Here is a 15824-nt window from a genome sequence, read left to right on the forward strand (position 1 = left end):
CAAACTTATTTATCGAAGACATACAGCCCTAATGAGCTTTGTCAACTGGCAAACTTTTTGTAAGTGTAATAAACTTAATTTTCATGCCTACTGATTACTCCCTCTTTTTAGATATGTGCATTTGTACAGAAAGATTTTAATGTTTTAATGTTTATCAAAACTATACATACTTGAATCCTTGAATTCCAATCTTCAGGTCTAGAATTATTACACTCTTCTCTTCTTGGCTAGGGTTTTAAAACAACAGAGTTAGTACATTATGACAAAACCAATAAAAAAAGGGGAAAAAGCATTTACATGCCTTTTACATGATGTATCGATTCTTACAATACATCATTTAAAAATAGGGCAACAGAGATTACCGAAATTAACTGTATTAGAGTAAGACATCAAATCATTATGGCCAAAGTATTATTTTTTTTAAATCACAAAATTAAATCTTGTTGAAATTGGATTTATTCTGTTCCCTCCTCTTCCTTAAAACGTTTGAAAGAGCTGCTGTGAATCCATTTGTGTTTGGCTGCCATGGATATTTTAAATCAACTAGCAGGTAGACAGACTTCTCATGTTCTCACCAGACTACAACATCGCCTCTGCTACTCTAATACTCTCCACACTTGTGACATTATAACAGGATCATCCCTAGGAGAATAAAAGGCTAAAACTTCACACGAGGCTTCAGACAAAGCTCTGAATACTTCTAAATAAAAAGGCAAATAGTAAAACAATGTATCAACAAATACTGTAATTTCTCATATCATGCCACATATTTAACTAAAAAATAAAACATTCAACAAATTATACTGCTACATATTATACAGAATGCTGCTATAAAATGTTTTTAGTAAATGTGAATGAAGCCTAACGGACTATTACTGTAACTATGAACTTTGATAATGTCTGTATCCAGTTGCTAAAGACAAAAAATAAAATCACTCAACAGTAATATTGATAAGAATAATGCAGTCAATTCATTTAGGTCAATGTTATTACTGTTTTTAAAGAACCCCTAATAATCAGCTTTCAAAACACCTGTAAAACATTATACTGTCTCTCCAATATAGACGTATTCACATTATAGCCCAGTAATGCAAAGATAAACCTTCAGTATGAACTCGAAACAGTATTTAAAGTTGAGTAAAATGTAACAAAAGTTTTATTGACAGTGAAATGAAAAATAAACACCCAACTGCTCCGTCTGTGCATATTTCTTTAGCAAAAAAAAATAAATAACTTGAGCTACAGCCTACTCCTTCCCCATGAAATAACCGTCTTTTGTATTGCAGGATATTTGATACTGATAACACTGCAGGCCCATATTAACTGTTGACCAGCTGGCAGACTATCTGTGTATGTCTGATGTACTGGAAAATAATAACCTGGGAGGTGGGACTGCCTCCACACATAATCAAATTATTAAACCACAAAGGGCCTTGGTTGATGAAAGTGAGCATGCTCTGTCTGAGCCTCTGATGCTAAAAGGACTTGGCAGTAGCCAACCAATGAAATGCCTGTTCCTACATATGTATCTTACAGTGGGGTTTATGTAGCATGCTAAGGAAAGTGCTTTGGTGAAAGGATAAATACAATCATTTGTTTTTCAAGAACAAAATTCTGTCTTTTCCATAAACCATTTTCTGTGAAGGATGAAGATCATTTGTAGCTTAAAATATGTTTCCAGTTTTTTTAAACAATTTTACTCAGCCTTTCCTGCCAAAGCTAATCATAGCGAGTGTAGCTTAGAAAGCGTCATGTTCAGGGTTAACAATAAGAAAAATAGAGTGGAAGTTGTCAAGTGCTTTGTACATGCAATGCAAACAGCTGGAGATCTGAAATCTACAAAATAAATTTAAAAAAAAAGGTCACTCACAGTGCGGATGCAGGGGTCAAACCTACAGTGAAATCCTTGTTAACCTCCAAGAATAACACCTGGTGCAAAATGAGACTGAAAACTAGGGCTTTTGTCATAAGTCTTCAAACCAACCAGTAATCTCATAATGCTATCTGATGTTCGAAAAGCTGGCATCTTGACAAGATCAAAATGCCGGGTTGTGCTACTGTTTATGCACACGCCATACTGGCCCACAGCACTAACAAGCACTCTGTATAAAAGATCACCGACCGCATCGGCCACGGCCTCAACTACTAAAGCAGCACGACGAAGGCGCTTTTTATCCTTTTGTAAAAGTTGTGCTTCAACAGGCTGAACGGGGACTGGCTTTGTCCCATTTTATTCTCACCCCCAACAAAGACACAGACAACCACTTTAAAAACTTATTAAAGTGGAAATAAGTATGCCCCTTTAAAGACACTTCTATGTGAACTGCTGGGAGATGCACAAGCAGTGTCTAAACTGATTCAGCACAAATAATTGAACATCCTTCTACTTTTTCCATAAAAATGAAGCGCAAGTCGGAATTTTGGAAATGCATTCAATTGCCCATTTTAGTTTTAACTGAAATTCTAAGTAGTGTTGTCTTGGGCTGTGGATACATTCCTGTACTCCATGCCTAAATGATTGCTTTAACTTTGAGTTACTTTAGAAACATGGGTCCATTGTCACATACCTGCACAGGGCGGTTAGGAGGAGTGCTTATAAGGGGTGTAGGTCCCATTGCTGACGCAGCAGTCAGGCTTCTCTCCCTCTCATCTTGGTAGATTCGGTCCCTTTCTGCCTCAGGCAGCTGCAGGAAATTCTGCATTGCCCTCAGGTTGACCAGCAGAGACTGAGAGGCAGTCTTGGGGTCCTCTTCCTTTCGCAGGATTTCTGAGAGTAAGCCCTTGTGTGAAATAAATACCCCATTTCAATAAAAAAACAGCACGATTTCCCAAAACATGAACTGTTAGGTTAACTTGCTCATGACACTGTCTTTCCTCTAAATCTCAAAGCTGAATAGTCAGTCCTGTGGAAGAACATTAGGTATTACTTAGGTCGCATGGATAAAAGCCTGAGTTTTGCACTTATAATAGCAGAAATTCTTACACTATTTTGCTGGGAGTTAAAATTGTTAAACCTGTACTAAATGTTAATCTTTTCCCTTCAAAAGCAGAAACGTGTCATTTTAGAAACACCCAAAAAAAAAAACATTTTGGATATGAGTACTCATTGTGCATTTTGTAAATAGTTTACAATACAATATCTGGACAAAATACACAGAGCTATATAAAAACAAAGAATTGGCTTCTACAGAAACTACACTTATATACAGAATAGTCTGTAAGCAACATAAAAACCCGTCTTCTAACAGTGTATATGATGTAATGACATTCTTAAAGATTATGCTCCTGTGATGCACAGCAGCCTAATGCATTCTTCTCTGCAACCTGGCTATAGACTAAAACAGATCCCATTTAAAAACAAATGTCAATATTGAATCCTTTTATCAAAAAAGGGGTAGGGAAATGATTATCAGTTTAGAGGACCTTTCCAGTTAACTGCAATTCAATGTGTTCCAAAATATGCTGCAATAATGATGGACTCCTAACATGAACAATTTGCAAGAGCACTTCTTTAAGGCAGACTGCCCCGTAATAAAAGATCCATCTTTTGATCTGGACACCTTCCACTTAGAAATTTTAATTAATTAAACCAACTCACCATAATTAAAGTTATAGGCTATGTGGTGTTCTTGTCCCTCCACACTACCTGGCCTGACCACAACAATGTTTCTTCAAATTTACTAAAGGTGAGGAGAAGTTGCTTTAATAAAGACGGGAAGGAGTGCTTCAAATTACCAAGGCTTTGCTCTTAGGGGGGAAAAGTATTTCCAGAGTTGCTCACAGTTTAGGATAGTGGTTTACAACTCAATTCTTTGGAGGGTCTCCTGTTTCCTAGTTTTTAGTCCAGCCTGAGTGAGCAATTAAACAACTTAATTTCTTCTTAGTGTGACATTTATAGGATTATTCTTTAGGTGTTTTACGAGAAAGAAGCATATCCACCACATTAAAGAGCCTGGTTAAAAGTAGTACAGCAATTCAGAGAATATGACCATTAGTGTAATAGGGCTCAAGTGGAACAAAAACTGGAAGACCATTTTAACCCTGGTTTACCAGGACAAGAGGTTATTAATACATTCAGCAATTTTCAGCAAATTTTAAAAGCAATGACAAATTCAATAAAACAGCATTTCAGATGTCTAAACTTAGAATGTGCAAGATTAGTTCTTTCAGCTTCACACAAACTCAAGATTCTCTTAACTCAACCTTTCAAGTTAGAAATAATAAAATTGCACCAGACAACTCTGAAGGCAGAGTTATAAACAACTACCAGATAACACTAAGGAAGCAAGGAGTGGGGACAGATCTCATTGAACCTGGCTCTTGCTCTACAGGTCTGTTCGGAGACATGCTTCTTAATGGTTAACCACTTAACCTGAGAAGCCCAAGGGCATGCACTGGAATACAGTAATTTTAGTGTGTTTCACTGTATGTTGGTTTGACCCATTACATACAATGAAACCAAATAATCCTGAGGGTTAAACCGTCTACATAAACTGAAGGGCATGCACATGTCTACCTTGTTTTATTAAGAAAAAATAAAGATTCAGAAAACTGGCATGACTAGTTTGTTTCACAAACAGATCTTGGTATACTTTTTCCCCCTCCAACAGAAGATTACATGTCATTACAAGCAATGTTCATTAGGACACTGCAGAAAAATGTACAATAAATATTATCAGAGCTTTCAAAAGCTCATTATGAATTCTTTAAACTGTAGATAAATTAAAGAGTCTGCCAATTTGCACAAAACATCGCCTGTCTGGTCTCCACTTAGTCTCCTCTTTGAACGTAATCACTGATTCCAATAGATTTTATCAGCCTCACAGAACTTCAAAGCTCCTGAAAAGAAATGTGGTTTGCTGCAACCTCCCAAAAATATGCAGAACATCTTTAGACATTATCTTTTTCTTGCCATAAACTGAAATCACATGTTTTAGTGGTGGTCCGTGACCAGACTCCGCCCAGAAGCCTGGCTGTTTGCCAGATGTATTAGTGCACAGACATTTTTCTGTCTTACCTGACAGCAAACAGAGTTGTCATGGCAGTCAGTCTTTTAAAGAATTCAGATTAAACGGTTCTAATAATGTGCTTTAATAAAATGTAGATGAGTGTTCATTCCCTCTTAATTCACCAACAGAATACATCTATCTTCTATAACCTTTCTTGTGATAATTAGGAAACGAATGCATTTGTATTATTGCAAATGGTTAATTCAGTAAAAAAAAACACTGAAGCAAACATATGTTGAATGTAGAAAAACATTCCTTACAATGACATGATGTGATAAATGACAGAAATGAATGAAGATACGTGGAGTAACCAATATCAAACTAGTGACAAGAAAAAAGTGTGATAAACAGGAAATCAAGCTCTATAAAGAGAAGCAACAGCACATTCATTAAGCAGTCAATTACACTTAAACTTAACAGTTACAACCCCTTCCACTTTGCCTTTAATGTGTACAACTGTCACATCACAATGCGTTTTTTAAAACTAATACATTAATCTTCAAAAAGATCTATATCTTTAGACTGTAGACCAAAATTCAGATGGTAATATTTTACTTTTGCCACAATTAAGAGTTCCAGCAATCAGACAAAGTACACATCACGCATGCAAACAAAAAGCTTCAGAGAGATTCTGAGTACTTCGATCTTCTTTTATAGAGATGCCCAAGCTGTGAAAAACCCAGGCATTAACCTAACAAAAAAATCTACTAAATTAATTGTACTTAATTTGAAAAGTGACAAGTTGCCTTCTGGTCTAGTTTCAAGAAGAGATTCGGAATATGTTAACCTTATTTTTAAAATTTTTGATGAGGAGTGAAGGGGCAATGACCAGTCCATCACAAAACCAGCCATTTGAAAACAATGATATTGAACTAAAGGCATGAGCAAAGACATTTGGCTCTCTGGTTTACTATGTAGTCTTGCATTGCTTTGAAACAGACATTGTGAGCAGAGTGCACCATATACCCCTTCTCTCCTACAGAGAACCCTTGTATAATTTTTGGCCCACTGGAACCCTGAATTCTGGTCAGTTACTGTTTTCAGTAATCATGAGGTCAAAACAGGCACTGATGCTCAAAGCAAACAAAGAGCTTTTAGCAGGATGCCAAGAAAGATACCAAGATCCTTCTGAGTGGCTGTGTTGTATGTTGAGCTACATGCAGATGTAATGTACAGTAGTGCAAATAACAGTCACATTCCTGTTCTACTTAGTATTTTACCTTTTAAACTAAACAAAATTAAGCAATTAAGAAAGCACTGGAATAAGCATCCTGTACACAAATAGTGCAGTGCAAAGAGAACTGTACACAAAGAAATGATTTGTCATTTTTCCCAGTTTTATGAAACCGCTTTTCATTTAAGGGCTCTCTCAAATGTAAATTCCTAATCACAGCACGCTGGGAGAGGCCAGTTTGTTGCAGTGGAGAGTTCAGCCACAGATGGTTTAAGGACTCATCTCAGCAGAGTTGGATCAGTGTCTCCACTACTTCAAGATAAGACCTTCCTATTTCTAGACAGTGAATTCCTCTACCAAGAAGTCTTAAGGAGCTATTCTTCTCCATCACCCTGATTCTCCTCCTTAGAACTTCAGCATGTGGTATGACAAGGATTGCCAAGAACAGCTCTTAAGTGTGCTACTGCAATCTTGTTCCACATGAAAATCATTCATCCTCAGCATTTGGGACAATCCTAATAAGTATGCTAAATTACGATTACAGGACAGGACTACGTGTGCCTATAAAAAGTGTGTTTTGTGTAGTAAAGTAGGTGGCACAGATTCTCAAAACAGAGCTAGATCCAAGAACATAAATATAACTTAATACAGCATTAAAACATTAACCATTTATCTTTAATGCAAATTCAAATGTAAACATTTCTGGTCCACAAGTAACATTTTATTAGATTTTTTTTTTTAATTCTGAACCTAATTGTGTTCCTCATCATATAGAGACTAAACTAAGTCTAGGCTTAAAAAAATGTGTTGAAAAACTAAAATACAAAACTTCCAATGGTTGCCTCCGATGGGTTGTGGCAACCCACAGCCTATCCCCACAACAGATAGTGCAAGGTAACATTACACCCAGGATGGGATGCCAATCCACTGCACACCAAACATGCAGGGATATCCATTGAACCGATCTAGCTCACCTTTGGAATATGGGATGAAATCAGAACACTCAGAAAACCCACACAAATACTAGGAGAACCCTACACAGAAGAATTCCAGTCTGGGACACCCAGTACCCCAGCTGTGAGGCAGCAGTGCTAATAGTCACACTACCACCTTGATAGGTGTTGCAACACTTTAACAATAATCCCATCTATGTGTCAAACAGAGCATATTAAAAATAACTATGAATAGTGAAATGAATGAATCAGAAAAACACTAACAAATGTCAAGGCTTTCGAAGTGCTGAAACCATACAGGCATCCTATTACATCTACAGGTTTTAATTACAAACTTTAGACACTGTATTAAAGGATAGGTTTCAGTCTGGACCCACACAGCAAGGACAAATATGACAAGAATATAATGAAAAATATCTTACACAGTCTTACCTGAGTCCTGTTAAAAGCCACACGGGCAAATACCGCCTGGGAGATTCCAGCTCTCTTGAGTTCATCACGCACCCACTGGTAAATTTCGGAAGACACCTCAGTGTTGGAGGAGACCTGCTGTTCGAGTGGCTTATTGAGGGAACGGCTGACTGGTGGGTGGTTCAGGTACTGCTGGCTGAGAGACTGCTGTGCTAAGATTCTGTTCACCGCATACTGCTGGTTTAAGATCTGAGCCATCACTATCTGCTGGTTGACCAGCTGAGGGCTGATGGGTGTGGACACAAGACCAGGGTGCAAGCTAGGCATCTGGGATCGAACTGATGTCTGCCCTCCATGAGGAAGCTGTACAGGGGAAGGTGGCTGTTCAGCAGTGCTTCCAGGAATAGGCTGCTGACTGAAATTCACATGGTTAGCGCCTGGTGGAGACAGGTCAGACAGGCTTTCCATTTCAGCTGCAATGAGAAGAAAAGGAAACGTGAAATTGCAAAATATTTCTGGAACATAGCTAGTCACGATATAAAAGAGTGCTCCAATACTGCTGGATAACTGAGGTGATCAAGGCAGACACCAACAACCCAAAGTGTAGCCAGTTTAAACAAAATAATAGATGTTCCCAATAATGCAACAGTTACTGTACATGCCATCAGATTTCTATTTAAGGAGGATGCTTTCTGAAAGCAGTCACCCATTACATTATATTCTATACTTTGATTCATAACATACTGAAAGCCATCAATATTCTTTAACAACAGCAAAGAAACATTGTACCAACAGCCAAATTCTAATGCCTCTTGAAAAGCCAAACTAAAGATACAAATTTTAAAAATGTTAAAAATTAAATACTAAAGTAACGCATAGCTCCAACAAAAAGGTACAGACTGAAACAAACACCATTTTAGGAGGACACTTCACATTCACATTTTTCTTGCACATAATGGAGTGCACTGTATGAACACAGAGATGCATTACTTAGTAGATGTGGTAATTAGTTTATAAACACCATGACAGTATCATGTGAGCAAAAAAAAAACCTTGGCCAGACAGAACTACATTGACAATTTTAAGCAAAAGTGTTACTAAAAATATATCCAAACAATAACTGATAAGCATAAATCATTTTGTACACTTTTAACTAAAATAATGTAATATGGAACAATCTAAATATAACCTGTCAAAGTTAGCAAAGCACTACAAACACGAGAAACCTAAGCTACCAAGAACTGAACCACGTGTAGAAAAGCATAAGGTTGGTTTTTGTTCTGCAATTTTATTTAATAGCTATATAGTTCAACCTGAGAATGTTAATATTCTTAATTTACACTTATCTAATTGTTATGTCTGCTGCTTTATTTTATATAATTAAATATCCCAACTATACATTAGGAAACTTGCAGCAACTTGACATTTCAGTTAAGCTTTAAGTGAGACACTGTACCATTACCGATATTATAACTAGAACAGTTGATATTTTTTTTCCCTATGACATGACTGGAAAGAAAAAAAATGGATCTACAGAAAACTACCAAAACAATATCTGAAGGATAGATGAAAGGATTGTAAAATATTATGTAGCTGAAAAAGGAAAATGGTTTGCCACAAAACACTTTAGCGTGCACTGAAATGTAAAAAACAGAAAATATTTTTACAATATTCACCATTACTTCCAGAACCAATTAATTTCTCTATTTCTCAGCGTTTGACAGAACAATATGCAGAGGAATAAACAGGTAGTCCGCATCTTTTTTCTGAATAATGAATTCCATGTGCTACCACTCCAAAATGAAAATCATTAAGAGTTACAGTTCCCTGGCAGTGCACAATACTAAAAAGAAAACTAGAAAAAGGCCAAAAGAAAGGAATGTCTCTGGAGACAAATTCTAAAGAAAATATCATAGAAATGGACATCACCCTACAGTGCACTGCAGAAAGGATTTCAGTGGAGGAAGAAAACCACAAGATCACATGAACACATGTTTCCAATGTTTCTTCCATCTCTAGGGGGGGAACAACGCAAAAGCCTATTGCGCATATTATTTTTTCCTCTCGCACAAACACTGACAACGTGGTTTGTCTTCACCAATCTATAAACAGCTAGGAAGCAAACTTCTTCATGTGGTCTGAAAATTAATCAAAAATGAAAGGGATGGCAAACCTTAAGAGATGTCCCTATGTTTGCTTCGCACAAAAAGCCAAAGCCATACAGCAAAATAATAATGAGAAGGGGTCATCACCAACAATGAAAAAAAATACAGCTATGGGACAAATACTTGTTCCATGAAGGAGCAGACCTCCTGAAGCGTAAAACAACAGGAAACCTTTTTTTTTCTTTGGAATAGCTCAGTGTGGAAAAGCCACTGCTCTTCATGGATTTCAAGTTTTACAAGAAGCCCCTAGCAATTTTTGAGAAATGTCACTGTTCTGGACCATCAAAAAGTAAAACAGTCATGTTTAGATTCACAGTAGGAGTTTCTCTTCAATGTAGTCCCTCTTCCTAAATCCTAACAATTCTCCTAAAACAAATATGTAGGATAAAAAAACCAAATGCTCCTCTGCATGCTCTGTATGTGCAAAACCTAATGTGTGCTCTAGACCTTCATGATCCTCTCAGAAGTAATCTGAAATCTGCAAAGTAACAACACAATGCACAGAGGTTTATGTGAAAATAAAAAATGACAAAACTTTAAAACCATGAAATCATCTTTTTATTAAGCTGCGGATAAACACAGTGTGTTCAGACTGCATTTTCTAAATGAAGAAATGTCAGACAGCAAGTAGTAAAATGGACTAGCAGCACATCTTGTCCTATAGAATATTGGACATGACTTAACATTAAAACAGAACTATTTACTTTATCACCCTTTCACTATAAGAACAACAGTATTGATTTTCAGAGTACAAAAAAAGCAGAGAAAGGCTTAGGCCATAGGCATCAGACTCTGCCAGTTTTGAAGCCTCTAAAGTTTCTATTTTCTCACATACCTACTGCAGTGGATCTTGGACTGTCGTGGAGAATGCATGTTTCCAGGTATCCCTCCAGCTGGGAGGGCTGGCACGCTACTGTGCAAATACACACGTACAAAAATATGGGAAAAATTCATTAAGCTACTCATTATGTATTAAATATTGCCTGCCACTTAACAGTCCCAAGACACACAACCTGGTATTAGGAAGTGAGGCCATATACTTGATGGCTAGCTGGTGTTGAAAGACTTTACACTTTAGACATTATTTTCCTATTTTTTAAAACATTGAAACTTAAATTAATCAGGCTGTCGCAAATAACGAAGGAACAAAACATAGGCTACACTTTGGTCTTGTTCATATGTCACAGGTCACTTTCCTGGAGCTAAATGTGAAATATAAAAATGAAAAGAGGGCTAAACTTTACCGTTTGATACAACACATACGTTACATTAAGACAAAGTTTCTGGAATTAAATGAGTTGGTATTTGGAAATGAGAATGTGTTCTGTTACTTGTTTCCTCAAGTGCAATTTTACTTGTTTGATCTGTTGTCTATTTGTATTAAAGTCATATGGCGTCACAGGAATACATTTGGTATGGGAATCCATACAAATGATCCATAAGGTATATTTATGCATTGTTTTAAGTATCGTTTAAATTAATTCTTTAAAATTTACACATGATAAAGCAGAACACAATGAATCTACACAACAAATCCCAAGAATCATAATTGTTGTATTACAAATTAAACAATCATTGAAGAATTTAGTAAGAACACCAGGTTGACAGCTGAATTGTAGTTGGAATTGAAAACTGGACTCAAGGTGGGATGATTACTAGGATTACAATTTTAAGACATTTTGCTTACCCATCATATCTTTTGTCTTCTTGAAATGTTTATACCACCGCCCGAATTCCTGACATTTTGCTGCCGAGACATTTGCATAGTAAGTGCTGTTCACAATGGAAGAAATCATACTCTGCAACAGAGAAAAGAGTGTTGTACAAAAAAAAGCTGCCAGGTTCAAATTGAACGTAATGTATTAAAATTCTGTTTTGTTCACATGCATCCTATATCTATTAAAGAAATTGAGCATTTCCTTTTTACAAAATAACAGGAATATTTCAGTTTAAGAGCCACATGCATTTCTATCTTTTTGTTGTCTAAAAAATATCCCTTTACAACAAATGCCAACAAGCCTGAGAGAGCATAAAGAAATTTTCAGTAGGGTTATTTAAGCTAAGCTGAATTCTGAAGCAATGGTAGTTTTATTTGGTGCACTTAGATTAAATATAACTGTTTTTTTAAAGAAATCAATCTTATTAAATTTTAGCCTCTAGAAATAGCCATTTAAAACTGCCACTTTGTTTTTCCACGTTAACTTTGAAGTGTTCAGTACAATCTGCTTTATTCCACTAGAAAAGTGCATATCAAAACTGCTGGGTTTCCAAATGACAGTCTATACCAAATTATTGAACACCTTAACTATCTGTATGTACATATAAATGACAAGTTGGTGTTGTCTTTAAATTTTATTCAACTTTTTTATGCATTCTTCAAAAACAAGAGAGATTTCTTTTTTATTAAATTGAAGCTGTTTCTAACACCTTATAGGCCTGAGGGTGAATAGCATAGAGATTGTTTTGATTGTTATAAATATTCAAAAGACGAAACCATCTGTTTTCAAATTACAGGTATGCCATCTTTACTATTTCTATAAAAATCTGAATATTTTGGGGCATTATTAGCCCTCTGGCTTTGTCTAAAAGACATAACAGTGACTTAACTCTTCAGCAGGAAGCAAAGATTTTTTTCATGACATGATGTTAAAGAAAATGCGATATGCATTTAAGTACAAAACAAAATCAGCTTCAGAGTGCAGAGGCAGTGCAAAACAACTTCTTTCTGAACAGTTTATCTCTTCTCCATAACCTTGGTATTGATGGAACATACTAGGGGAACTGTAAATGTAATTTATGACTCACCGTATTCTCAAAAATTACATTTCTGAATACAAAAAAAATAATTGCGTTTTTTTTAAGCCAGAAGACATTCCAATTGGTATATTACCTAAGGTTTGCATGATATTTTCAGTTAATTTGCCATTACACACTAATATTTAAAACCTTAAATGTCTTGTGTAGTATTAATTTTACTCCTAAGGAATACACTCAAGTTTCAGTCTGAAAGATTTGTGATTACATATGGTCCAAACAGGTCAACCCTTTCAGACATTACAGTACTTCAAACAGAATTCTAATACAAAAGAAATCAAGCAGGAGAGAAGCCTTTGCCTTAATCTCACTGACTTCTAAATGTTGTGAAACTGAAAGAAAAAATGGCTGATGTCAATCCTTTCAGAAGCATTTATTGCTGAAATTACTGAAACAATAACCAAATTATTTTATTGTCAAAGTTTTAAACACTTTTCTCTTTTGGGAAAAAAAACTGCATCTATCATTATCATTATTATCGTTAAAATATTGATGTAATGATTCTCAGCAGGGTCTACTGATGACTCCAGAATACCAGTGTCTTGACACAGATGTTTTAATAAATGTAATTCATTAATCATGCATCTCTTGCAATGCATCAAAACTGTCTCCTGAGATACTGTCTTGGTGTATTCACAGCAAGAACAGCAAGCAAATACATACACACATACAGTTTCCATTACATTAGCAGTTTTCAACAGGTACAGGATAACACATGGCCCCTTTAAATTACGATTATCTACAACCTGATCAGAATGCCCAGGAAGTCACAGAAGACGTTATCAGGTAAAACGATCTATTTTACTTTCCGTGATGGGAGAGACACAAAGATGAGTAGATCTACAAATGTGACTCCCTTTCAACTCTTAGTTAAGTTTCTTATTAACCAAATTTTTAATCCCTATTGTACTAGAAAGACGGCACCTCTCCCCTTCTTTTAAAACATCTTAATCACAACCTCTTTTGACACCAGTTCAGGCAAAATAAAAAAATCTATTACTTCAGATTCTGACAGCTCTAGAAAGCAGTCCACAAAGATGGCTTTTGATGGCTATTTGCTGCTATGCAACTAAACAGCTGCTCTTTCAGGGGCAGGGGGTGGGTGGGGAATTCTTTTGTTGCTCTAGTTTCAAAGAGGACAGGGGTTAAGCCTGATCACTGGAAAATATCTCTTGAAAGACTGCTGATGCATGAGAGCAAATTCATAAAATTAAGAAATTGTAAAATAAGTAAATTTATAAGCAAATAAGTACATTTATCTTTAAAACAAAATGTCCTTTCAAAGCTAAAGAGACTATACATCAACATAAACCAAGCAGCAATTCTATTGATTTAATTTTCTATTTACAAGTCTTTCCAATATAAATATACAAAATGAATGTTGTGTGCAGTTTATTCCAATGCCCAAACCATGACTACAGTCTCTGATCTACATGAAGCAATAAAAACATTACTGTACCAGAAGACTACGAAAAAACAGTCATATAAAAAAAATTCCACTTTCAAGATTTGATCAAATGAAGGGTAGTTCCATCAATGAATTCCACTTTGTTAACCTTTCTTCATTGGATTCCTGTGCTGAATGTCTGGCAAACACTAATCCTAAAACAGATGTCAATCAATTCTTGCTAGTCAAACAGTCTTCTCTTTATTCCCCCCTTTTCTAGTCACTCATGAAGTATAAAGCTAGCTCACCTGCTGTTAAATGTGTCTCATTCTGACATTAACAGAATAATGTACAGTGACTGGTTTGGCCAGTAGAGTAGGATTTTATATTTGCATCCACAAGGGTGTGAACTCTGAAGGCAGTCAAATCTACTTAAGGGAATTCTTGACATGCAAACATTAAGCACACCACATTATATAGATCTGCTAGGATTGGACCTCATTTCAGGCTTAATGACACTGAGGGACTATTTACAACATTGCAATTCTATATTCTTTTCAAACTCACAGTTGCCTGAAGCATAAATTATTATTGTTGTTCTGGGAAGGCAATTCTATACAGGAAATATGAACATAAATTTATTTCCACCTTAGATTGTTCCTGTGCTAGATGCAATAAATATACTGCTCTCTTTCATGAAGGCAGCAAGGAAAAAAATGAATTATAAATTTGCACTTAATGCAGGAATGCCAAATATTTATTTTATATGATACAATATTTTGGAGCTTTTGTTTTGTCTAAAGCAGATAAATGAGGGTGCAAAAAACATGACACAAGCCTGATAATTGCTAAATAAATAGGGCTTCAAAGAAATATTATACTAAAAATTCAGGTTGTCCAATGTTTTCCAACACTAAACCTCACAAATGCATACACCAATTGTTAAATATTCACGATTTTACCATTTACATTTGCCACAGATTTGAAGTGCTTTGTCTGGTTCAGAAAACTGCTTTACACTCCGTCAGGCATTTGGCATTTGAAAAGGGACACTGCAGTTGCTGTTACTGTATTTTGTTTGTTTAAAGCTTCAGCACCTGTGACAAGGGACATTCTTTAGCCAATGAGCTCTGGTTCATGTCTTTCAGTAACTCCTTGAGGGCATTTCTTACTGTGGAATGTGTCCACTGTTCAGGAGGCAAGTCTTCCAGTTTAGGGCAACTGCATGGAGGGGATAGATTAAAGAGAGGATTAATACAAGGCTGCATCCTGCTGCAAGCATTCCTTTAAGACAGACAGATTTCATTTGGCGCATCAAGCAGATGCATCTGGAGATTGCTCTCAGTCTCCTGATTGTTCTGATTAGTTAATTACTTTATACAACACATCTGCTGTATTGATGCATGAATTATACATCAGCTGCATGTGGCGACTATTATTTCATGTTACTTCTACCTTCCTGCTCTGATGTGCTTGGTGAAACAATTTAAGGTGTTACTGCCTAGATTCAGTTTTAACCTATAATGTACATGAACACGAGAACTTAAATTTCATACAGTATAATACATACTGTACTTGCAGCACAATTATGAAGTCTGTTTTTGCCTTACCCTAAAATAAATGCATTTATAAGACACGTTGCTATGCGGGAAAAACATGCTTTCAATTACATTAAGAAATCGCAAGCAATGTTCTACAATTGTGCATGTCTTCCATAAATGTCATCACATACTCAAACCTCTTACATCACATACACAATGTCCATCACAGACAGCAAGACATGAAACAGATGCTGCTCAAAACATGCGTCTGATTGAAGTATTCAATACAACCTTTTTCATCAGACAACCTCTGAACACAATTGGTGTAAAAATGAAGGAAACAGAAATGTTTAGGAACACCTTAAAAGTG

General features: G+C 36.0%; 1 protein-coding gene across 6 annotated transcripts in view; it reads right to left on the minus strand.

Moving 5' to 3' along the window:
- satb1a (SATB homeobox 1a) overlaps positions 1 to 15824 on the minus strand; it is a 54622-nt gene that overhangs the window by 16930 nt on the left and 21868 nt on the right. For 3 of the 6 annotated variants that reach the window (XM_015357520.2, XM_015357523.2, XM_015357519.2), the window contains exons 5-10: positions 15011 to 15134; positions 11400 to 11511; positions 10548 to 10625; positions 7569 to 8020; positions 2568 to 2780; positions 171 to 227 (exon numbers count right to left, since the gene is read on the minus strand). In XM_015357520.2, coding sequence (XP_015213006.2) covers positions 171 to 227; positions 2568 to 2780; positions 7569 to 8020; positions 10548 to 10625; positions 11400 to 11511; positions 15011 to 15134 — 1036 coding nt within the window. The remainder of the gene's footprint in view (positions 1 to 170; positions 228 to 2567; positions 2781 to 7568; positions 8021 to 10547; positions 10626 to 11399; positions 11512 to 15010; positions 15135 to 15824) is intronic. The other 3 variants (XM_015357526.2, XM_015357525.2, XM_015357527.2) reach the window with 3 other exon arrangements.

Source organism: Lepisosteus oculatus, chromosome 10 (genome assembly GCF_040954835.1).
Source record: "Lepisosteus oculatus isolate fLepOcu1 chromosome 10, fLepOcu1.hap2, whole genome shotgun sequence".
In the NCBI taxonomy this organism is placed as follows: domain Eukaryota; kingdom Metazoa; phylum Chordata; class Actinopteri; order Semionotiformes; family Lepisosteidae; genus Lepisosteus; species Lepisosteus oculatus.